At 39.8% G+C, this 24,358-nt stretch overlaps 1 protein-coding gene and 1 long non-coding RNA gene across 2 annotated transcripts in view; one reads left to right on the top strand and one right to left on the bottom strand.

Annotated features, from left to right (window-relative positions):
- Positions 1 to 24,358, top strand: part of LOC119734461 — a 55,691-nt gene that overhangs the window by 12,084 nt on the left and 19,249 nt on the right. The window contains exons 9-22 of the mRNA XM_038207967.1: positions 1,162 to 1,314; positions 2,696 to 2,872; positions 3,524 to 3,751; positions 6,707 to 6,939; positions 7,826 to 8,012; positions 9,510 to 9,749; positions 15,924 to 16,094; positions 16,601 to 16,822; positions 17,758 to 17,858; positions 18,525 to 18,678; positions 20,710 to 20,880; positions 21,950 to 22,048; positions 23,093 to 23,237; positions 24,171 to 24,313. Coding sequence (XP_038063895.1) covers positions 1,162 to 1,314; positions 2,696 to 2,872; positions 3,524 to 3,751; positions 6,707 to 6,939; positions 7,826 to 8,012; positions 9,510 to 9,749; positions 15,924 to 16,094; positions 16,601 to 16,822; positions 17,758 to 17,858; positions 18,525 to 18,678; positions 20,710 to 20,880; positions 21,950 to 22,048; positions 23,093 to 23,237; positions 24,171 to 24,313 — 2,424 coding nt within the window. The remainder of the gene's footprint in view (positions 1 to 1,161; positions 1,315 to 2,695; positions 2,873 to 3,523; positions 3,752 to 6,706; positions 6,940 to 7,825; positions 8,013 to 9,509; positions 9,750 to 15,923; positions 16,095 to 16,600; positions 16,823 to 17,757; positions 17,859 to 18,524; positions 18,679 to 20,709; positions 20,881 to 21,949; positions 22,049 to 23,092; positions 23,238 to 24,170; positions 24,314 to 24,358) is intronic.
- Positions 11,920 to 13,992, bottom strand: LOC119734463. Its single transcript, XR_005272076.1, has 3 exons — positions 12,961 to 13,992; positions 12,500 to 12,594; positions 11,920 to 12,117 (listed from the first exon to the last, which is right to left on the bottom strand). It is a non-coding gene; the product is annotated as an uncharacterized LOC119734463 (long non-coding RNA).

Raw genomic sequence — 24,358 nt, forward strand, 5'->3', positions numbered from 1 at the left:
TACATACATTGGGGAATTGTAAGGTCAGGGAACCAGTCTAGCTGGCTCGTACCCGTTCATAGGTGTGTAATCGATTGCAAACAAGTGCAATGGTCAATTGGGTCCAGTATTTGAAAAAAAAGCCAGTTGTTTCCAACGCTGATCGGCCGATCAGCGTTGGAAATTGATACAAAAATACCACTTTTCTTGAAAATGACAGTATACCAGGTGCCATAATTTTACAGGATGCTTTAGACTGTCATTTACCAAAATCCTATTCAGGTATTTCGCAAAAACTTGGTAGTTTTATTTTTCGATGTTTGCAAATGTTGTATATTCCCTTTAAGAGTGAAATTTTGATTTGTTTTTGAACATGTCATGAAATTTGACCAAAAAGAATACACATTAAGGACATTTATAATTCTTATATCCTTTTTTTAATTTAGAAAGAGTGAAAGTTTGATTCGTTGTTAAACACTTAATGAAATTTGACAAATATTGTTTTTTTATCTCCATTTTTTTTAATTTACAAAGAGTGAAATTTTGATTCATTTTTGAATGACCATTCAATGAAATTTGACCAAAGTGCTTCAAGGAAATTTAATGATAATTTTTGTTTCAATCCAAAAATAGGTTACGTTGTAGTTAACTCTATTATCAAAAGCCAAACTGTACATTCAAGTTATAGTCGTCAACTCACAAGCCAATTGTCAATCATTTACAAATGACCTACACCCTTCGGGATTTAAAGTTGAAAAAATGTCTGGTACACTGACTTGCTCAGAATGCTTGGCACATTTTACCTTTGAATTCTCCAGACCAAAGACACCGTTGCTAATCACATGATTCGGGGCAAGCTCTTGCATAGTTACGTAAGAGACGCTCAACACCAATACATTGCTCACAATGGGTGAGAATGGCACAAAGACACCAGACCATGCCAGAGCTGGGGTTGCTAGCATAAGGCTTGCTTCAATTCACGCGATATAGTAACAGTCTCTTTGGTCTGGAGAAAGCAAAGTTAACATGTGCAAAGCATTGGATTAAGTCAGCATTCTAGATTTTATTCAAATTTAACTCGCTTAAAATGGCTTATTGCAAGTTACTGTGATGCTGATTTTACCATGCTAACCTTAAAATCTTTGATGACTTACAGAATATCTTGAAATTTTTGATTTGTAGTTGCCCCAGTATCTGCTACAACAAAGTGTCTCCGCTCCCTCAAAGACCGGCTTGATTCAGCCACGTCCTCCATCAACGATCTCAACGACAAACTTGAGGGCACTCTTAAGCTGACAGGGGATCAAGACGTTGTCTCCAAGCTGGTCTTCAGAGGTATGTTCCCACAGTTTTCTTAGCAAGGGCAATCTTAAATTAACTTTTTTGTTTTCATGGAACTACCGCACAAGTGGGCTCTAGTTTTTCACTCCCAAGTTAGTATTTTTTTCTTTGGCATTTCACATATTTCCAGTTATATTTTGTTAACTCTACTAATTAAAACGCCTTTACTATTAGCAGCACTGTTGTGTACAATAATCATTTGTATAATAAAAAAAATTTTCCCCCCAAAATAGTTAAAGTTTAATTTCTGAAGAATCACCCTTAAAAGGGGCATTCCGGCCTGAAATTCCTAGAAAATTTCATGTGTTGGATTGCATACTTATCCTATTTCAAAGGTCTGTTTGAAAGGAAATAAACCTCATGTCTTACTAATCCTGAGAAAAGATGCAATTTCCCTGGTTTACATCGGATACTGCAGACATTTTGTGGCATAAGCATACGTATTTCAAGCCGTCTCTATTCAACGTAATTTACGTACACGGTGTCACATAATACACACAGCACCAATACACAAATGCTATTTCTTACATGTTAGCAGAATGCCAACCACTGTGCGACAGGATTCACAACTAGCACTCGCAGCTTGATATTTCTGGGACAAACTTGATTGTGACCCCCAAAATTCATTCTCGCATGGTTCTCGCAAGGATGACACACAAACGCCCAGTTTTTAAAGGATGGTTGTGGGGACGTTTATATCCTACTTTTAAATGCTCTTTCCAAATAACATAATTTTGTTTCAAACGCAATTTTTGGACCAATTGGGTGCATTCAAGGCCATGATGTCCCTTTAAAGGTACAGTCCATCATTTGTAATTAATGCATTTTGTTTGTTTGAAGCAACAAATGTGCTCAAAATCTAAAGAAGGGTGCTGAACAACTAACCTGATGAAGTTTCAGCTCAGCTTCAGCTGTATATTTAAAAAAAAACCAGCATTCTAGGATCTCGATTTCAAATCAAAGTTGCTGGATCATGTTTTGAATTGGGCCTGAATTCAGCATCAGAGACACGTTCTCATTGAGCCCATTCCAGCTACGTGATGTCGCGTACAGATCCGATGAATAAAAAAAATGAACTACTAACGGAACTTTCCCACGTTGAGTCTTTAGACGCACTGTTGGAAAGGCCTTCTTTCGTTGATTTCTTCAAAATGACAGCTTGCCAGAAAGAATAATTTCACAGGGGGTTAATCCCCTTACTATCTTTCAACCAAGTATGTGTTTCAACAATAATGACGTCAGTTACTTTTGGGATAGCTGCAAATGATGGACTGTAGCTTTAATGATTTAGTTTGTATTTCTGCTCCGGTCAGTTTCTGTCTTTGTCCCTAATACTTTATTATTCTCTTATGATTATTTTTTTATTTCTTTCAAGGCGTCGTTGTGGCTGAACAGACTCAGAAGGTCAAGAATCTGACAATCAACCAGGACTATTCCTTCAACATTGAGCAGCCAGTCATTGACAACAGTGTTTCCATCGACAACACACTAGAGAGACTTCTACCACGAAAGGATGACGTCGTTACCATCAGTGGAGTGGAAAACATAACCTGTAAGTAATTGGCGTCAGGATAATGACAAATCTAGCAACATTATGAAATGCTTGAGGGTATTTGACAATTCCGGTCTCTCAAATATAACTCTGTAATGGTGCATGATACTGCTTCAGAAGACCACACAAAATAATGGCTTTTTCATTGTAATTTATTGATTTGTTCTGGTTTATCATATAACCAATACTGCAGTATAGCCAGTATGAATAAACACTTGCGAAGAAGCTGGGCTATAAACACATTTTTCCATAACATTTTGTCAAAAAAGTAAAATATTTGGAGAAAATTGAGTGCCAAGTTCGTACGGCTTTGCTGTGGAGCTCATCATGATTCCATGCCCAAATATGGTGATCTCTCACGGAATTCGTCCAAAGAGATATCAGTGGCAGAACATTTTTTAAAAGTGGGGCACAGTTTGTATGTAAAAACTAGCAGAGATGTAGGCTTTCCTGAAATTTACTGACTGCTACTTTTTCAAATCTTTGGGTGCACAACAAAGTGACATATTATCTATGGACTTCGTCACTCCGTGTTGCGACTGACGAAATGCATGGGTAGTTGATATCTGACGTCCTGTAATTTCACCCTATATATGCTCGCCATATATTACATATTTTTCAATTTACTAATCTTATATTGATTTTGAACAGCCCCGCTGGTCTTTACACAAACACTCCTCTCTGAAAACACGACAGTCGTCACCACGACCACCAGCAATGATCAAATAAATGGCATTGACATTCCCAACTTGAACGACACGTTGGTCAAGCTGACCGGAGACCAGACGATTGATGGCAAGGTGACGTTTGGCAAGAACGTGTCACTGTCTAACGCCCACCTGCATGTGAACGGAGAGATAGACGGAATAGATGTCCCAGGTAAAATAATGCTATTCATGTAAATTTGATAAATGTAATAACTAGTTTTTCCGCTGCTATAACAGATTCGAACCAGCCAGCTGACCCTGGAAGGCTCGTTCAATTCATTTTTTTCAATTCTTTCAAATTTATTTCCATTCCACATTTCATAAAAAATAATTAAATATAGATTAACACTCGGTGTAAAGCAAGTGGATATAAAGAAGTTACTTGAAAAAAGGTGAAACTGGAGGCATGTTCCGGTAAGCGGTTACTTGAGCTGGGGATGCCATACAAGACAAAGTGGACAGACGGACAGACAGCAACACGACAAAGCATTCCGACAAACAAAACACTAAATCAAAAAAAAAAACAATTCTTACAAACCTTATAGCATACTGTCTGTACAACAGTTTTATAAGGATTAAACAAACTCAATAGCTGTAACAGTCCTGAATCCTCCAAATAAACGATTTTGCATACCCCCTAGGGAGTTAGGGGTAAGGTAACACGGATAAGTATTTTACAAAGAGCAGTTGTACAGGTACATTTTAATTTTAGTTTTAAATATGTTAAGTGTAGTTGAGTTTCTAATGTCATTGGTTGAGCGGTAAGACATCTGCAGTAGTTAGCAGGAGGTCGTGGGTTTGAGTCCCACCCAGCAAGCTTGTGAATTTTTGTCTAGCAAGTCCTTGGACAACACTGAGTGTACAGTGATTTTTAATTATGTTGGTGAGTGGAAAAACTCAATATTAAAAGAGGAATTTAGTTTTCTGGCAATTTGATAGTTTGTTCTTAATTGTTGCTACCGTATTGTGACCATCAGAGTGATACCTTGCAATGTGGCACTGACAAGTTTATAGCTTCTTATAGTGTAGATGCTAGATGTTGTTATTTGTTTGACAAGGGCAGAAATCGCTCCTTGAACATGGGGGGACAGGTTTTTTTTTTCTCCCCGAAATTATATTACTCACAAAAAGTCACAGGCTGAACGGACAACTTTCCACTCGTAATATTGCCATGGGGTATGGCAGCCATAGCGACAGACTTGAAATCAAGTCTGTAATGAGTGGTTTTAATCGCGTCCGCCGCAAGGGCGGATCCAGAACACAGGTTTTTTTGGGGGGGGGCCCCCCAAAAAAGTGTGTCCAAAAAATTACGGCGTGGGGTTTCGGGGCCCGCTTAAGGGCCCCGAAAAAAATTTGGATTCTAGATGCTCTGTGATGCCATTTGAGGCAATTTCTGACCACTTTAACCAATTTTTTTTAGGAAAAGATGGGGGTGTACTCATTGCCTGCCTTTATTGCGATGTCACATAAAAAATTAAAAAATTGGTTTCGTGGGTTTTTTTTGGGGGGGCGGGGGGTCATGGCCCCCTTGATAATGCAACAATATATTTCTAAACCTCATTGTGTGCATCGGGCATTTTGTCATTGCGGTTCTGTAACCTTAAAAATGGGCACAAACCGCGAACGAGTTCGTTTTCGGGGTGATTAGTTAAACTACAACAAACCACATGTGCCAAAAGGAGCTTACGTTTACAGTCGGCGCGCACTTCATTTTTTGAAGGGGATTTACAATTATTCGTAACAGTTTCAACTTCCATAATTCCATTTATTCAAAGACAGTTGCAAAAGTACGTATATTATCTACAATGTTATACGCTTTTTTACTGTAATTTTAAAAACAGGACTGCCAAATAAAATGGAAACTTGAAAATGATCGTGTAATAATTACCCCCATAATGGTGTTTCTTCGTAAGCCAGATGGGCTACTATTGGCCCTCGCTATGGAAACATCATGCATATGCATTGCAGTCGATGCATATATGAATATTCGCTTGAAAACGTCTTAGTCAAGTCGTTAGACACAGACTGACCATGCCGCGCGTTAGTACATGACTTTTGCATGAATGGTTGTAGCGCTGACGTTGCATGAACGGCGGTGGTATGCGGATTTTGGCGCTGATCGATGACGGACATAAACCACTATAGTCTAACGACTTGTCATCAAGTCTACCATAGCGATTGCGGGCCGGAGTGGGGCCGAATTTGTATAGGAGTAGCAAATTATTTGACGTACGCAGGCAACATTGTGTATAACGTATACCGCATGAACCAACACGCACGTACAGTACATGTACGTGGGTAGGCGTACAAGAGCCGTGGTCGAACCGACAAGAAAACCAAATTGGTTCTCAGCCACAAAGCGACGTATCAAAGAGGCTTTTCCCTAAGACTCTGCCATGGTTGGTCACCCACCTATACCTACACATGAAAACATGGAGGGGACATTCGACATTGTGTCCCCCCTTACCAAATTCATGGGGGGGACGTGTCCCCCCTGTCCCCCCCCCCCCCCCCCCCCCCCCGGGATTTCCGCCCATGTTGTTTGATACACGATAACCTGCCATCGCGATAACCTGCCGCCATGAGAGGGTGCCATCACGACCAACCAATATCACCCATGAACCCGTCGGAACAATGTCTAGGCCAATTCCTTTTGTTTGTGTAATGCGCACACCTGTTTGGCCTAATATATATATGCAGCGCACAATTTTAAAAAAAATTCAAAGTATAGTTCCGAAGCAAACTCTCAAATTTCTTCCAGGATAAAAGATTCAGCAAAACATGTGTGCAACTTCACTGGTCAGCTCTTTTGTTGTGTGTGGTATGTGTGGGACTGAAAATGGACCGTATTTGCCTGCAGAAGTCGCGCATGCGCACTAGTCTCCCCGATTTTCGGGGGGAGTTTTTAGGAATTGTCCTAGACGTTGTTCTGACGGGTTGGTAGGTGATATTGGTTGGTAGTGATATGCCATCTGGGGGTGGCCGGTTATTACGGCAGCAGGTTATTGCGTATCAAACAATAACAACGTCTAGCCCCAAGACTAGCCTTCTGACTATCATCTTATGAATTTCTCCTTCATCCTTTTAAAAAACGAATTACATAAATATGTTTTGTTAATGATTGCAGATGATGTTATGACCATCAGCAGCACGCAAACTGCCAACGGCTTCCTCACGTTCACCAATGCCACCACCTTCACCAGCAACGTGAGGGTGGACGGGGAGGTCAACGGGCTGAATCTGACCACGGATGTTGTCACCACGCACCTGGACCACGTGGTGGCCGGAACGAAGACTGTCCGCCGCGACCTGGAACTTGTCCAGGATGCGATTGTGGCGGATGGAAAGACAGTGGATTCAGTGAGTTTATAAATAGACCTTTTTTTGACTGACTTGCTGAGTCATTGACTGAATTGCTGATTCACTGCAAGTCACTGAAAAAAACTATTTACTGCAAGATAGGTTTTAACAAATGCGCAGTTGTTAGATGTGAATTAAGAATTCAAGTTATCGATGTGCAGTTGTTGGTCCTTGAAAGCGCTCTCTATTCCTGTTATTTGAAGATGATTTGATATTTTCCCGATAAGTTATCATGTCTTTTCGAAAATTTTCATTGGCAAAACAGTATTCATGAAATACAATATTTTGGGACATTTCCAAAGTTTTCTCACTAAAAGTATAGAGCATTTTGTTCGTCATGAAATGATTATTTCAGTGAGGTTGACCACATTGTTACCCAGTATTAGCCAACTCTGAACAAACGCTCTCAAAATCATTCATTTTTGGCCATGTATGACAACTGCGCATGCGTTTTACCATGGCACTATCCACATAGCAATGCAAGCTCTTTCTTCTAGCAGTAGTGAGCACGGATCTCTATTACACAGAGATTAGCTTAGTGAGCAACTGAGCAGGCTGGCCGCCACGTTCTTTCTATTGTTGCTTTCGAGCGCGGTGGCGATCCTATAACACTTTGAAGTTCTGGAGTTGAGACTCCTTCTGTGTCCTTTCTCTATGCTCCCACCTTGGCAACATTGGGAGATGCACTTGCACACATTGTCCATATTCAATCAACGGTTATATTTTCAGGGGGGGGGGTTTCAAGTTTTTTTCCACCATAAAAATAAATCTGAGATATTTGACAATGGTTGTCTATTGGAAGTAAATTATGCTAAGCTTTCATTGGCACATTTGAGATTGCAAGCTCTTTTTTTGTGCATATTTTTTTTTCAACGTAATTTTCCAGGTTGACCTGTCCACATTTGCGTCTGGTGCAGTGTCTCGGACCAAAGGAGGCATCGTGTCAGGGGTCATAACCTTTCAGGGTGGGGTCAACATTGAGGGTGAGTTGAGGACTGATCTCGTGGATGGGGTCAACGTTACGGAATTGGACAACAGTGCGGTTCTGAAGCACACAACGCAGACCATTTATGGTGAGTTGTAGGCTGTTCTTTTGTTGTTTCCTTTCTGTCTTTCAACTGTTTTATCCCCTTGTGGGTATATAGCGCTCGTCTCTCACCACTGCACCCCTGGTTTGTCCCCTGCTTTAAACATTGATATGACATCTTACTATTGTTAAAAGTGTAGATTCGGAACTACGAATCTGTTACACCGGTCACAAAGTGTGGATTCGGAACTACGACTCTTTAGTAAAGTGTAGATTCGGAATTATTAATCCACACTTTGAACATGTCGGACAATAATGATTGTACTTCTCCATAATGAGCATTAATAGGACTATCTGCGTGAAAACTTTCCTTCCGAATATTACCAATGCATCTTCACTGTCAGATTCTCCGCCGTCACTGCAAAAACTACTTTGAGTCAGAAAGAAATCGTCGTCTGAACTATCCATGTTGACGGAAGGAACCTACACACAGAATGACTTGGTAATTGTACGGGTGTGGCAATACACATGCTAAACACGCCACAATGATTGATTACGTATAGAGCCTCGAAAAACTCCCTTGTAAATTACCCTAATGGCCACGACTCGACACGAGATATGCAAGTCTACTGTCTTTTCATCTCCACTCACTGGACTGTTAATGACAATACTACTTTTGACCCAATGGTTTAAGTCGAAGAATACACTCGCAAGTGTGGATTCTTAATTTACAAATTCACTTGTTGCTTCGCGCCTCGTGAATTCTTAAATTACGAATCCGCACTTTCTCGTGTATTCTCCTTAACAGAACCGTATGTGAGTAGAGTTGTACGTTGGTTCTCCACTTTTTACAGTGTGGGGAAAACGATATTGTTTGTTTTCCCCCCCCCCCCACCTTTTAGCCTACATATGATTCTATAGCTCACAATATGAACTGAATCAAAGACTCCAAACTCCAAAGTGATATTTTAATGATAACGTTTTGCTCCCAAAATTTGGTAACAGTGGTCAAAAACGCCTCAGATTGCACCACAGAGCGTCTAGAATCCAAAAGAGTCCATTACGGCGTCATGCTCGCAATACTTTTAACCATGGTATGTCTTTTTTGAGAAGCGATCAATGACGCCCTTGCGAAGGTTTTGATAGTCCGAATAAACGATAAGGTTCGATAATTCAAATCGACAATACAGTTCTACAATCCTAATTGACAATATCAAAGCTTATGAGCCCTTTGGACTGACGTTGCAGCAAAGGTTCGGATGTTCCTTCTTGCATTTTCAGCCTAATGAATCCACAGGTTAAGGAAATTTGTGTGTTAAACCTTCAAATTAATAAATCTTTAGACAGGCAGGAATCATTTTGAAAGGTTCCATGCAAGACTTTCATGCCAGACGGCCAGAGCTTATTATGCACTTGCACAGGTTATATCTGGATTGCAAGTTCTCCCCAGAAGTAATTCTTTTTACAAAACTTGCCACAAGTTCTCATCACATTGTCATCATGTGCGGAGCCACGATTTTCTATTTCTGTCAACAATTTGCAGGTAACAAATCCATCAATGGCAACCTCATCGCAACAAACGACATCGGTGCTAACAGCAAAATCAACGGCGCCCTGCCTTCCGAGTTCGTCTTGCTTCGCACCCCCGGCGGGACCATCCGCACCCCGGTCCGGTTTGCGCAAAATGTATCCGTGGAGGGAGACATCACGATCAACGGTCGACTCAATGATCTGAAGATACCGGACGATGTTGTCACGATAAACGACACACAAGATATCTATGGTAAAATGGAGTTGAGTTTGGTAGCTAGGCTAGGGACCTCAGTCTTCAAATGTCTGCCTTTCCACCCCACCCTCTCCTTTCCAAGAATTGAATCGTCAATTTTCATCCAAAATATTCTGTTTCAACCCAATTACAATTTACTGAAATTTTTCTCAAAATAATCTGCCCTATTGGAAACTACCCTGCCTGAAATTCCATTCCCCAACCTATGCATTTCCTGAAAACTAAAAACAAATTGATTTCAGGATGCCTAAGAAGATTAAAATACTATACAAATATTTATGATTCTTTCACATTAAAATTAAATTAGGTTTTGCCCTTCACCGACTAATGTACATAGCAGCGGGTACCGCATTAACTATTCTTAAGATCCCGTTAGCTCGGTGGTCGAGAAGTAATAAACATCTGCACTGGAAAGCAGGAGGTCGTGGGTGCAAGTCCCACCCGAGTGATTTTTTCCAACTTTCCCTTGGGAGGTAACACACTGAGAATACAGTGTTAATACTTCGGTGAATTGCAAAACCTAATTTGAATTACATCACCCCGACGCAAAATTCGATCTTACTATAGCTCTGAGACCATTTTGCTGCAGCAGCTTGCCCAGTGGGCAAAATACGTTGAAATAACGTTGAAACAACGTCAGTTTCCGACGTTGAACTAACGTTGAATAATGATTGAATTTGAAAGTTTTTCTGACGTTGAAATGCCGACGTTGAATCAACGTCAACATTTCAACGTTGATTTTATGTTGAAAATTCTACGTTGATTCAACGTTGATTAATGATTGAATTTGCAAGTTGATCTGACGTTGTTTTGCTGACGTTAAACCAACGTGGAAAGCACAACGTTGAATCAACGTAAATATTTCAACGTTGATTTAATGTCGGACATTCTACGTTGATTCAACGTTGATTAATGATTGAATTTGCAAGTTGATCTGACATTATTATGCTGACGTTAAACCAACGTGGAAAGCATGACGTTGAATCAACGTAGATATGTCAACGTTGATTTAATGTCGGAGATTCTACGTTGATTCAGCGTTGATTAATGATTGAATTTGCAAATTGAAGCGACGTGGAAATGTCGACATTGAAACAACGTTAAGATCACAACGTTGAGTTAACGTAGACATTTCAACATTGATTTAACGTCGACATCTCTACATTAAAATAGCACTGACATGATGTTCAATCAACGTATAAATAATCAACATTAAATGACATCCTATTCTTAGAAATATCACAGTTAAATAAATGCAATTCTTGAATCAAAATATTTTAAGGTTTGTGTTAAGATTTAAAGCCAGAATGTACTGATAATGGTGGATGTTGGCATTTTTCCAATCGTTCTATGTTAAATAAATTTGCAAGCTGAGGAGTGTTGTTAAATCCATGTCGAAATTGAATAACTTTAAATTTAAATGAAATTCTTTATCAATCACTTTAATTTTTTCCATAAAAAAATGTGTGTATTTATTAATTAACTTCCAACCTTATCAGCTTATACAACACCTTTTAGGTTTCAACAAAGTAGTAATTAATCCATACATAGTAAAATTCAGAATTAGATTGACTTGTTCCAACAGCATTATAGCCTAAACGAGGGTACTAGTCTCTAAAAAGATACATGATAATGAATTTGATTCTTTTTTCAAAGAAATGCAGCACTGCCCAGTGCATTTACATCAGAAATATAACACGAATTAACAAGCATACAGGTACAATTTTTAAACGTCTAAATTCACTTTTTTTTTCATTTGCATACAATTCATATTAGTTTTCCAAATTTACCTGCAGCACTATTCTATCATATCTATGAATTTTCTTGTGAAATATTGCAAGAGGTTATGCGGCAGACTTGGGCAAAAGCATTAGAAACTATCAAATAGAAAATAATAAAACAAACAGCATCATTCATACAAAATTAATCTAAATAATTCAATTGAACATTTGAACAGGTCAACCAAGAATCAACAGTAATAACTAAATAATGCACAATACATGTACTGTATATAATTATTATAACAGTCCCCCACTTCTCGAACGTGGAAGTTTCAAGATGAAAAGTACAAGATGCGGCAGAGGTTGAATTTCCATCACTTAAAGAGCCTTTACCTGTTACACTTACGGAAAGATACCAGCCACTCCAGAGCAACTTACTGTATTTGAACAATTACTATTAATCAACTGTTCCAATATTGAAATATTTAACACAGTCCAAAGGTACGACTGAATGTGAAGGTGCATGGGCCCTCAGTGTGTCCCTCCATCACCTCTTCTTTCAGGCGCAAACTTGACAGGAGATGAAAAACTCAACAAGCAGCAACATCCATCACCTTGCCCGATTACGAAGTTACTAGACCTCGCTAGAAAAGACAAATAAAAGATAGTGTAATATTTTAGAATTGCAAGCTTCCTCCCCAACCATCTCTTTATTCATTGACACAACCAAATCACCCTCAAAAACGAAAATGTTACAAACACAAACAAAGAGAAATACATACATAAACCATATTAGTTTCAACAAAGCGACAACACGTTTGGTCATCATTTTATGTGCTGACATTGTGTACAAAAAATCAACAGAATGATTCCTTTTATTAAACTTGCACTTATAAAAACTACCACTTGTATTTCCTGACACTTCAGCAATTATCAACCATACAACCAAGTACCACACAATGAGATTTTAACCAAGATCAATAATTGGTCAAAATAAATTAAATCTGGCAAAGAAAATTAAATTACCTGCGAAACTGAAAAGGTCCGTCTCCTCATCTGCTTTTTTTCAGTTCCACTCTGCCCATCATTGTTGAACTGTCTTCAATCACTTGGTCATGCACCTGTTGGATGAGAAAAAAAACAACGCTCAGAGACAAAAGCAAAGACCCATCAGGAAAAAAGATAACGGAAGAGTGTAAACAAACACAAGTTATTATACAATGCACTGTGACGAAACTTCTGCCAACACTCAATTAAGATATAGCCACAAATCTGTTTTCATTTTTGCGTTTTGTTAACGTTTTGAATGAACTGGCCATTGTGTCTGTTGTTCGCACAAGTAGAAATGGATTTGAATACCACTTTTTTTATGTGCGATGACTGCAATCAGAGCTACATCTCTGCAAGTGTTATTGACTTAAGAATAAAATAATCGGTTTTTGCCATAAAACTTAGCCCTGAATTTTTTTTTGTCGGCATATACATACCAGCTACGGCACTGCGAGTACTGTCCGAAAGATTTCAAACTGAAGCATCTTCGAAAGTCATACATAACTCCTCCATACTGGTTCGACAATCCATGCTGACTTTGGCTCCTCCTCAATTCCTGTATGAATCATTGCTGAGTGGGGTTTCGTCATCTGTGGGGTCTTGTAAACTCTTCTGGAATTTTGAAAAGGATTTTTTTCTTCAGAAGCTGAAAAAGTGAGATTAACTACCCTACCTGTCCTACCTGCCAAACTTAGACTCTGCATACTCCCCAAAAAATATGCAAACCATGTCTAGTATCTACACAAAACAAAAACAAGTTTATGTAGAAATACCACCTGCCTATGCAATGATTGATTACTTAGGCCAATACATTTACGTAATTACTCACTCCCTGCACCGTGAGTCCATTTTGTTATTGCACCATTCACAGCACAGGCTACAAACAGCGGTATAATTATCCATGCTTGCATTTACCTAAAGTTTTGATACAGAAATTTGTGTTATGCATTCTCACTATTGTCACAGCAACTTTTAGTTTTACACAAAGGATCAAGGAACTACCCAGCAACTTCCTCCGTTTTGTGACTTGTACATGTACAAGAGCACCGGGGTGGTGATAGCAACATGTGAAATCGAAATCGGGAGTGTTTATCCCCCACTTGATAGGCCTATTCCCTATGGAAGATAACCCACCTGGTTTAATAATCAGGGGAAGTAAAACGGTATAATGTACATGACCCACGACCTATCACCGCTGTGTAGCTGTACGAAGAAATCCAGTATGGCAGTAATTGACCTCGAGAAAATATACTGCATTCCATTCTACAATCACTTTTGGACGATCCATTTTTACTTTTTAGCCTGAAAATTACATGAAAACTGAAACTCTACAGTGCAGAAAATCGAATTATATTTTTCCTGGTTATTATTTTTTTTAACCAGGTAGGCTTAAGTACATTTCATCATCATGCATTTCATGTCCATAAGGTCTACCAAGTGAAAAAAAATGCAATTTCTATTTCCTCAGAAACAACTTTTCATTACAAAGGAAATCCAGTAATTGAGCCACATTTATTCATGGTAACAATATCGTCTCGGAAAGTTTAAGTCACACGTCCATTATACTGTACAGTTCAAAACGCCAATGGAGGATTATTTCTCAGGATTTCTCTCACTACTTTCCCATTGAACCCGTTTTAGTACAGCTCAGCAATACACTGTTCCGAGAGCCGGGATGCATGCGGTCGACCTGGTTCCCATACGTACCGGACGCCGGTATCATCAGTGACCATGCATGCCAGTGTCCCCGACCCCAGTGATGTGTCAATATTTGTTTATCGTTTTGGGGAGAAATTGGTTGCAATTAATAAGTAAGTGCTTCGAATAAACGTCAGGTATGTCTAAGCAACATCATAACAATAACTACGAATTTTGATGGCAAAATTCTTACCTGTTATTTGAGTAAAATGATGTCGGCTGCACGCTACACGTCCACACAACTGCAGTATGATGTCGAAATATGTAACGGTCATATGCTTGCGCGCCATATCGTGATTCAAAGAGAGTACATGAAAACTGATTGGCCAGCGTCACAACCTTGGAATGTAGAACAAATTACGCGCCGTGTGATTGGCTAGCGTCACAGCTTTGGCGTGCTGACAAATAATATGTTTTCATAAAAAAGGCCACAAAGTTCAATTAAGTCGGCTATTTTGTTTATATTTCTTGACATAATATTTTGCACTTTGATAGTTAAAATTATACGTTAATTGATACAGCAGGACTGACGTTGAAGTAACCGCGAGGATACTCAATTTCAAAGCAATGCAATATGTTTGATTGCGACGCACTTAATTTCGACATTTTTTCAACTTTGGACTAATTAAAATCCGTATGTTAAACAAAGTTTACCAAACCGACGTTGGTACATTTAGGTCGTTATCACGACGCAATTTTAAGCATTTATCCAACATCAGAATAATGTCAAAATACGTTGGAACAATTACAAAACTGACGATTGATAGACATTGAATTTAACATTGTTAATATCGTGACGCAATTTAAACGCATATTCAACGTCAGATTAATGTTGAAATCTGTACGTTGGAACAACGTTACCAAACTGACGTTGAATAGACATGGAATTTCGGTTGTCAATATCGTGACGCAATTTAAACTTTTATTCGACGTCAGATTAATGTCGAAATCTGTACGTTGGAACAACGTTACCAAACCGACGTCAGAGAGACGTTAATTTTAGGTTGTTAATATCGCGACGCAATTTTAACATTTATCCAACGTTAGATTAATGTCGAAATATGTACGTTGGAACAACGTTACCAAACCGACGTTGAATAGACATTGAGTTTTGGTTAATAATATCGCGACGCAATTTCAACTAACATTTAACGTTGGATTAATGTCGAAATATGGACGTTGAAACAACGTTACAAAACCGACGTTGGCTAGACATTGAATTTAGGTTGATAATATCGCGACGCAATTTCAACCAACATTCAATGTTGGATTAATGTCGAAATATGGACGTTGGAACAACGTTACAAAACCGACGTTGGATAGACATTGAATTTAGGTTGACAATATCGCGACGCAATTTCAACATTTATTCGACGTTGAAACAACGTCAAACTGTAACATAAAATCAACGTCGCAAAAGTGACGTTGAAATAACGTTGTTTTACGGTATTTCGACGTCGTGACGTCATTTCAACCAACATTCAACGTTAAAACAACGTCATGTGCCCACTGGGTGAGAACAGCGCAATCTGGTCTCTAGCTTCACATAAGGCACCCATTTATTCTCCTGGGAGGAGGGAGGCAATTGCAGTAAAGTGTCTTGCCCAAGAACACAAACGCCATGTTCCCCGTCAGGGTTTATACCCACGTACCATCATCCATGGATCGGACACCATATAACCAAATGATTTTATTCCCCCAGGTTCGGTCACTTTCACCCAGGACATCTCAGTGACCGGCGACATTGAGATCAATGATACGGTCACTCTGGCCGGAGTGGACATCAGCGAGCTGCCAGTCACAACGGTCAGCATCTCTAACACTTCATTGCAGACTGTGTCGGGGGTCAAGACTTTTACTCAGAATGTAGATGGTGAGTTTATTAGATAGAGTCTCCAATACGAGTGTTCAGTATGTTCATGAATGTGATATGCTCTGGCAAAAACAGACCTACGTGTGCAGCTGGCCAAAAATGGGATATTTTTTCAATATTGTTCAAATATATAGATCCTTTATTTTATGATGGCAATTTAATATTTGAAACTGCTGCTCTGTTGACAAAATTCTACCAATTTGCATTTAATGATTACACAGAAACCAAAACTAAGTTTTGGGTTATGCATGTCTCGAACTTGAACACCTCTACAGAAGAAATTAAAAAAGTTAACTGTGAGTCAAATCGCAGTACGAAAATGTTATAATAAATTTTAGATATCCATTGGAATTACAAATACACTTAGAAGTGTCTGCTTTTGACAGAATAGTTTAGTCACAAAATTTACTTTTTGCTTGTTTAATGCTAAACATTGGTATAAATATATACACACACAAGAGATAATATATTCAGAGTTCCGTGTTCATTTTTATGTAACCCTTCAGCATTGGGCAACATTACCGTGGACCAGTTGATCAACGGCGTAAACCTGACCAAACTGCAGCGGCAGATCCTTTCACTGACTCGACCCCAGGTCATTGACCTTCCGGTGGAGGTCAGAGGTCGGCTGGTCATCAGAGGAAACCTGCAGCTTGTCAATGACACTATCGACGGGTACCAGCTATCGCGGGACCTTGTGAGATTGGATGACGACTCTAGTATTACAGGTTGGTGTTGATTTGTGCCTTTGTTCAGGTCGAGTTAATGGCAAGTCAATCGTTAGTCAATAGCAGGTCAATCGTAAGTCAGTCATAAGTCAGCCACAAGTCAGCCACCGGTCAGTCACTAGTCAGTCACAAGTTAGTCACCAGTCAGTCACAGGTTAGACACAAGTCAGTCACAGGTCATCACAGGTCACTGACAGGTCACTGGCAAGTCAGTCACGAGTCGATCAGTCGCAAGTCAGTCTCAAGTCAGTCGCAAGTCAGTCATTCGTCAGTCATTCGTCAGTCACAGGTCAGTCTCAGGTCAATCACAAGTCGTCTCACATAATTCAGTCCAAAAGCTAGTCTCAAGCTATTCACCTGAAGGCCTTTCTTGGTAATAAAAAATTATAATAACTGGACTTATAGAGTGCCAAATTGCCAAAGGATACAAGGCGCTTTTTGGTTACCCTGCTCATTGGGCCAGTAAAACATTCTAAATACTACAGCTCGATGCTGCCATTTCGGCGCAAAGCAGCTAAATCAACCACAATAACCATCGCTGCCCTCAGAGGTACCCATTTACTCCTGGGTTGGGAGAAGCAATGAGTGACAGTGCCTTGCCCAAGGGAACACGCACTGTAGATGCAGGCTGGCCTCGAACCCACAACCCGCAGAATCACCCGCAGACCTCGAATGCAATGCTCCGGACCACGAGGCCATAGCACTCCACATGCATGTTCATCCCATGTTACTTGTGGTTGTACTTGTGAACTGACTTGTGAATTATTTTAAGCGGACCAGAGATGAACTCGAGTATCACATTGATGTTCAAAAGATCTAACGTACTTTTGTCTTTCTGGCTGCTAGTTTAGTTTGGTACATGTGCTACATAATTTATAAAAATTCCCTTTTTTAATGTACTGTCTGTATGACCATCTGTTATCTATAATCAACAGGCTACAAGACCTTCAAGGATTTTGTTAATATTAGTGGTGATCTGTTGCTGGGTCCAGGCATCAACATCAGCGGTGTGGACTTGCCTGAACTCAACCGAACGGTCAGTGGAGAGTGGGGATATATCCGCTCACAGAACAACTCAGACAGTATTGCTCTTAAAGATTACATCCATGAAAGGCAAACCCAATATTAAAATTGTTCATCTTTTCACAGAATTCCTGATACAAAAGCCATGTATTCATGACATTTGATACTGACGCATACCAAAGTATAACACCTCTTACAATCCAAAGAAGAATGTTAAAAAACCTATAACCTGTTGATGTTTCATCTCAGTGCATATTACACTTTTCGAGAAAACAGTGACAACCATGCACAACCTTTGATCACGAAACATGATTGTGTCGATTTGCTCTTTTCACACTACGCCATTGGGCATGCAGAGCCTCGATCTGGCAACTTTACACAATAAAAATAGCCGGTTCAGTGATCTGAACCCCGACACGGGAATCACTGAACCGGTTATATTTATTGTGTAAAGTTGCCAGATCGAGGCTCTGCATGCCCATGGGGGAAGTGTGAAAAAAGCGAATAGCACTCTTTTTTATTCAAAAAAATCTGTCAATTTACTGATCGTTTAAAATCCCCTACATTTCTTGATCTTTTTAATGACAGCAAGCCAGATGAAATAATTGCACAAGGTTTTTGTACCAGTGTTGCAAATGATCCTATATGCCTTTAACATTCTGTAAATTTACACGAATAGGTTATCAAGCTTGTTGCAGTGCAAACCATTGACGGTGACGTGCTGATCAAGGACGACGTGGTCATGAAAGGGGACCTGAACATCAGCGGGACGGTTAATGGTCTGGACATCTCGGAGGACGTTGTCACCCTCGATGGTACCCAGACTATCACAGGTAATGTCACAGGCAGTCTGTCTGGGCCTGATGCCTATTCTGTGTATTTTATTGTCTGTCTATCCTCTGGGGGTGTTTGTTTGTTTGTTTCTCCCTGTACGTTGGTTTGTCTGTCTTTCTTTAAGTTCTTATACAGGTTATGTCACAGGCAGTCTGTCGGGGCCTAATGCCTATTCTGTGTAATTGTTTGTCAGTACATCCTCTGTTATTGTTTGTTTGTTTGTCTCTCCCTGTAAGTTGGTTTGTCTGTCTTTCTTTAAGTTCTTATACAGGTAATGTCACAGGCAGTTTGTCGAGGCCTGATGCCTATTCTGTATAATTTTTATCAGTCTATCCTCTGGGGGTGTTTGTTTGTTTCTCCCTGTACGTTGGTTTGTCTGTTTTTCTTTAAGTTCTTATACAGGTAATGTCACAGCCAGTTTGTCGGGGCCTGATGCCTATTCTGTGTAACTGTTTGTCAGTCCATCCTCTGTTATTGTTTGTTTGTTTGTTTCTCCCTATATGTTGGCTTGTCTGTCTTTCTTTAAGTTTTTATACAGGTAATGTCACAGGCAGTTTGTCAGGGCCTGATGCCTATTCTGTGTATTTTATTGTCTGTCTATCCTCTGGGGGTGTTTGTTTGTTTGTTTCTCCCTGTACGTTGGTTTGTCTGTCTTTCTTTATTCGGGTAATGTCACAGGCAGTTTGTCGAGGCCCGATGACTTCTGTGTAATTGTTTAAATTGTCAGTCCATCCTCTGTTGTTGTTTGTTTGTTTGTTTGTTTCTCCCTCACATTGGTTTGTCTGTCTTTCAAAGTTTTATACCTCAAAATTTTAGTAATATTTTCCTGGTTTTGAAATTTCGTAAGATATGCCTCTGTTAGCTTTGGCTTCTCAAGATCATGCTTCCATCCAAAACGCTGACTTATTTTTCTCATGATTATTTGACATGTTCTTATCAATGAAAATATGACATTAAAGATCAGTCATGTTAATATTGCAAACATTGATGATTTTGTAGATCATACATATTTGAAACAATCTGCTGAATCAAAAACTAAATCAGGAAAGTTTTAGCCAAAGGGAATTAAAATGTTGTTCGGCCCCCGTGCTAAAAACCAAACTGCCCAGAATGGACAATTGCATCATAAGGCATCAAACAGAAAAAGCCTGTTTGCTCAATACGTCATGGTACGGCTCTAGCGCTCCCCAAAAATGAGAGGTATTTGTTTCCCTCAGCCTTTCACATACACGATGCATGGATGCTTCTGTTGTCATTGAATTCTCAAGATGTCCAACCTTTCACTCATTATGCCAGGCATGATGTAGATTGTTGCAAATATATAGTCAATGTTTGAGATGAGAATGATCAGGTGGATGTGTGGAGTATCTCTGGCTGACAGGCTGTCAAGTGAGGAGTTGAGGAGGAGAGTTGGAGTGGAGGGGATCGGTGTCGTGTTGAGGACACATAGGCTGAGGTGGTATGGTCACGTGGAGAGGAAGGAAGATGCCAGCTGGCTCAAGAGGTGTACCAACATAGTCGCTGGTGGGCCCACACCCGTCGGCCGTCGATCTGCGCAAGACGTAGCAGAGTTCCGTTACTGATGACATGCGTCTGCTTGGAGCAGGGGTGTGAAATCTCAGCTTTAAAGCTGATTTCAGCTTTTTTTTGTTTTGGATTTCAGCTTTTTCCCTCACTTGCTGTGTACAAAAGTGTAGGAGATTTCCAAAGTTCATCTTCTTTACACCTTTTTTTTCCAGCTGTTTTCAGCTATTTTTATAAGTGGTCACTCACATCCCTAGCTGTTGGAGTCAATGTAAGGGAGCCATGATAAGGAGAAAGCAGGCAACCCAGAACAGACTGGACAACGGCCTCAAAACCGACGATGATGAATGTTTGTTCAAAATTAGTCAATGTTTGCCACATTAAAGTGACTGATCTTTAAAACTGATGGCAAATTAATTTAAAAGCTATCTTTTGCCAACCCCAACCCCCCCCCCAATCCTCAATGGTTAATTTCTATTTCTTGTTCTTTTTTTTTCTTGTTACAGGTGATATAGAATTTGACTCCGTCATGGTCACTGCGGATGTCACGACCTCTACTCTCAGTGTGTCCGGGGAGGTCAACGGGGTCGATTTGGATGACCTGTACTCAGACGCAGTCATGACCGATGGACCGGGAGTGTCGGTCACCTCCCCTGTGACCTTTGACCAGTTGCAAGGTCAGTTTCCTGAAGGATTGCAGACGTCAAAGTAAAGGAAAAAAGGAGGGTTTTGATGAGAATAAAACATACAAGTTGAAACTTTATTAATAAAAAAATGAAATGAATTTTTTTGAAGAACACGTAGAAAGCAACTTCAGGAAAAAACTTGAGGTTGATGATACTTACAATTATCCAAACGGAGCAAAGTACAATACATGTATGAGTAAGGAGTTACAAGGAAGAGGCTGTTTTTTTTACAGTGCATTATGGGCAAAAGTTGATATCCAGTTGTAGACATTGCCAATATTAATAGCCCCCACTTTGCATCAGCCAACAAAAGTGACATTTTGTAACATTTTTGATGTGCCTGGACCTAAAAAAAGATTAAAAATTTCCAATCCCCCCAAAAAAGGAAGGTTTCAGATTTTTTGCAAAATTTGTTGCATTAAAAATTCCCCCTCTCCCCCAAAAAGGAAAAACATAAAGTGTTTTCATGTAAAATAAAAATCATGTAAATTCATGCCATCCTGAAACTGTTTTCAACAATTTCCAAATACTTCAAAATAAAGTCACGATCCAGCATAATCTTTTATCCATTTTGGGGGGCTCTTGGGTGTACTTTTTGTTCCCTCTTCTGGGGCGGATCCAGGAATTTTTGCAGGGTGGGGTTTTTATCGGCCAAAAAAAAATCTGAATTGTAGACATTTTATTTTTCCGGACACTTGGCCTCCGTTAAATTAAAAATTTGGGGAGGGGGGGGGGCTTGTACCATTCTTTCAATGGGGGTGCTGTTCAAATCCGACGATTATTAACACTACATTTGTATATCACATGTTTTGTGCAAGTCGGAGTGTCGAACATTATTCCTAGCAAACTTATTTTGGGTGTCAGAATGGGGGGAGGGCGGGTTTGCATTTTTTTTTGTCAGGAGTTTCTTTGGAATTAGGTTTTTTGACAGACCTGGTTTTTTTTGTGCCCCCCCCCCCCTGGATCTGCGCCTGCTCTTAACACCCCTCCCCTCCCCGTCCTTCCCTCGAAAAATATTAAGTGTAGTTCTTCACAATTTATTTGTATTTTTATTTTGCAGTGGACAATGGGCTGCAGGTGGGTGGCACAGTGGATGGGGTCAATGTCACGGATTTTGCAGAAAATGTGGTCACTCTGTCAGGAGATCAAACAATCAGCGGTATGTGAAAATTGAGAAATCAATCATTTGGGAAAAGGGATCATTTGTCTGGATGTGAAATGTTCTACAAATGTTGAGTGGCTCAGCGTGAAATGGGAGGAATGTTATCGCAAGGTAAAATCATGACTTTTCCATTTCACGAGGCGAAGCCGAGTGAACTGGAAAAGTCCAGATTTTACTGAGCGATAATATTCCTCCCATTTCACAATTTAAAGCCACTCTGTTTGTTTTATATAACTAACATATAGATCCTTGTCATTTTATATATTGGAACTTTTATTTCAATACAAAACTGGAGGAAAATGTATTTCTCTCTTCCAAACCACCCCTTCACAAAAATGTTTGAACCCAACGCTGTAGCGATGGCTCTTTGGAACAATACGCGCTACGCGCAACGCTGAATGCGCACACCAGCATGCATTTGCACACAAATACTGCGTCATGATCCTTACTGGTCAATAGTATTTCCCATTCCCCATGGGTGGATAGTACTTTTTGAGCCGGGGCGTGAATGGGAGCAATAACGAATGTCACGTGATGAGTTCCACCAATCAAATGACAAGGATCTGTATGTCGGTTATATAATTTTTAAAAATTAATTGGGGGGTTTTTGCTAGACCTCTGACTGACTGACTGACTGACTCACTGACTGATTGACTGAGTCACTGACCTTTGGCGGCACCAGACTCTAAAAAAAAATTGGGGGGAGGCAAGGAAATCAATTTAGGGGGCAGTCAAAAAAATCTCAAGCCTGTGTACGTGCGCACGTACCATTGTCAATGGTCTGGAAATAAGCCACTAGAACAACTTAGAACTGTAGTCGTTTTTATGAATGAGAAATATATCAAACCTCATAATGGTGTATAACAAATGTATGACAAATGTACAAAGACATTGGCTGCACACTATCTACAGCTGTATAAATATACTGTATAAATATACTTGTGTTTTGTCGAGATTGATATAACCTCTTTTGCTTCATGGTTTCTCCAAATTCCTCTGTGTTTTAAGGAAAATATCAATTTTTTTATTTTTTATTTTAAGGTACATTGGAGTTCACATCTGACTTGGCCTTCTCTGAGAACCTGACTGTTCAGAATGTCAGCGGAATCCATTTCGACTCCTTCGTTGAATCTGTGGTTCTCAAAGATACAAACGGTGCCATAACTGGAGAGAAGACATTTTCAAGGTGGGTTTAACGGAAATTGTACACAGATATTGTTTTGTTTGATTTTATTGGTTGGTCTCTAACCTGATGGATGACGTAATTGACCTATCTCCGTAGAATCGCGTTAGAATCACATAAACGCAGCATGTGAAATGTTGTCCAATTACATTATATACAAATAGATGCAAAACGGGCAAACTCTGAGACAAACAAAACTTAGTGTACAGACAATCCACAGGGTTGTTTAAGGGGCATGGCTAGCTCGCAAACGGCGATAGGTCAGTTGCATAAGGCCTATCAACAAAGTTCTTTGCACTTTATAATATGTCAGCTGATATGCAGGGACACCCTAATGCTTTGCCTGTTTCTACAGGGGCGTAGCAAAAAGGGGAGGGGTTTGACATCCCCCCAATAATTTTACTCAGTTGGCATTAAGAGCCTCAGTCGGTAAATGAACTGTTACGGGCATTGCTAGAGGAGGGGGATTGAGGATGTACCGGTACCATTCCCCCATTAATTTCCCCATTTATTGTTGTTTTCGGAAAAATCTTCATCCTCTTTTTGGCAAAATTGTGCGTCCATCAACAGATATTCTGCAACAAAGAGCACCTTCTATTGTTGGATAATGCCTAAGATTGTCTACTTTGAACATTTCCCTCAATAATCAGAGGGAAATTTTCAGCACGAAGAGTCAGTCGGCAAGTTTGTTGTCTGCACCCCTCCAACCTTCCAATCAAAGTGGTCTCGCTACCCCCCTGTATTCATGAAAACATATTGAAGGGAATCAGTAGATCTGGGACTGTGAGACAGCTTACTGATTGCATGTCCGTCTGAAGAACAGTTGCGAATTGATGCGAATGATGAAAAGTGAATTGATACAATGATGTACAGGTCATGTGATACTTTTATGTGCTCTAGTTATATCACATTTTTTTTCCTGTGATTTGTCTTCAGAAATGTCACAGTCATCGGGGATATCACAGTAGACGATCTCATCAACGGCGTTAATCTGGAAAGCCTCAACCAGACCTACTTGTCTCGGACACTTGCCCAGTCACTGTCTGGGCTGAGGACATTCACAAAAAACATCACTGTCGGTGAGTAAATTTCAGCAAAAGAAAAACATCTTGAACAAGTAAAAA

This window comes from Patiria miniata, unplaced genomic scaffold, assembly GCF_015706575.1.
Source record: "Patiria miniata isolate m_02_andy unplaced genomic scaffold, ASM1570657v1 HiC_scaffold_27, whole genome shotgun sequence".
Classification (NCBI taxonomy): domain Eukaryota; kingdom Metazoa; phylum Echinodermata; class Asteroidea; order Valvatida; family Asterinidae; genus Patiria; species Patiria miniata.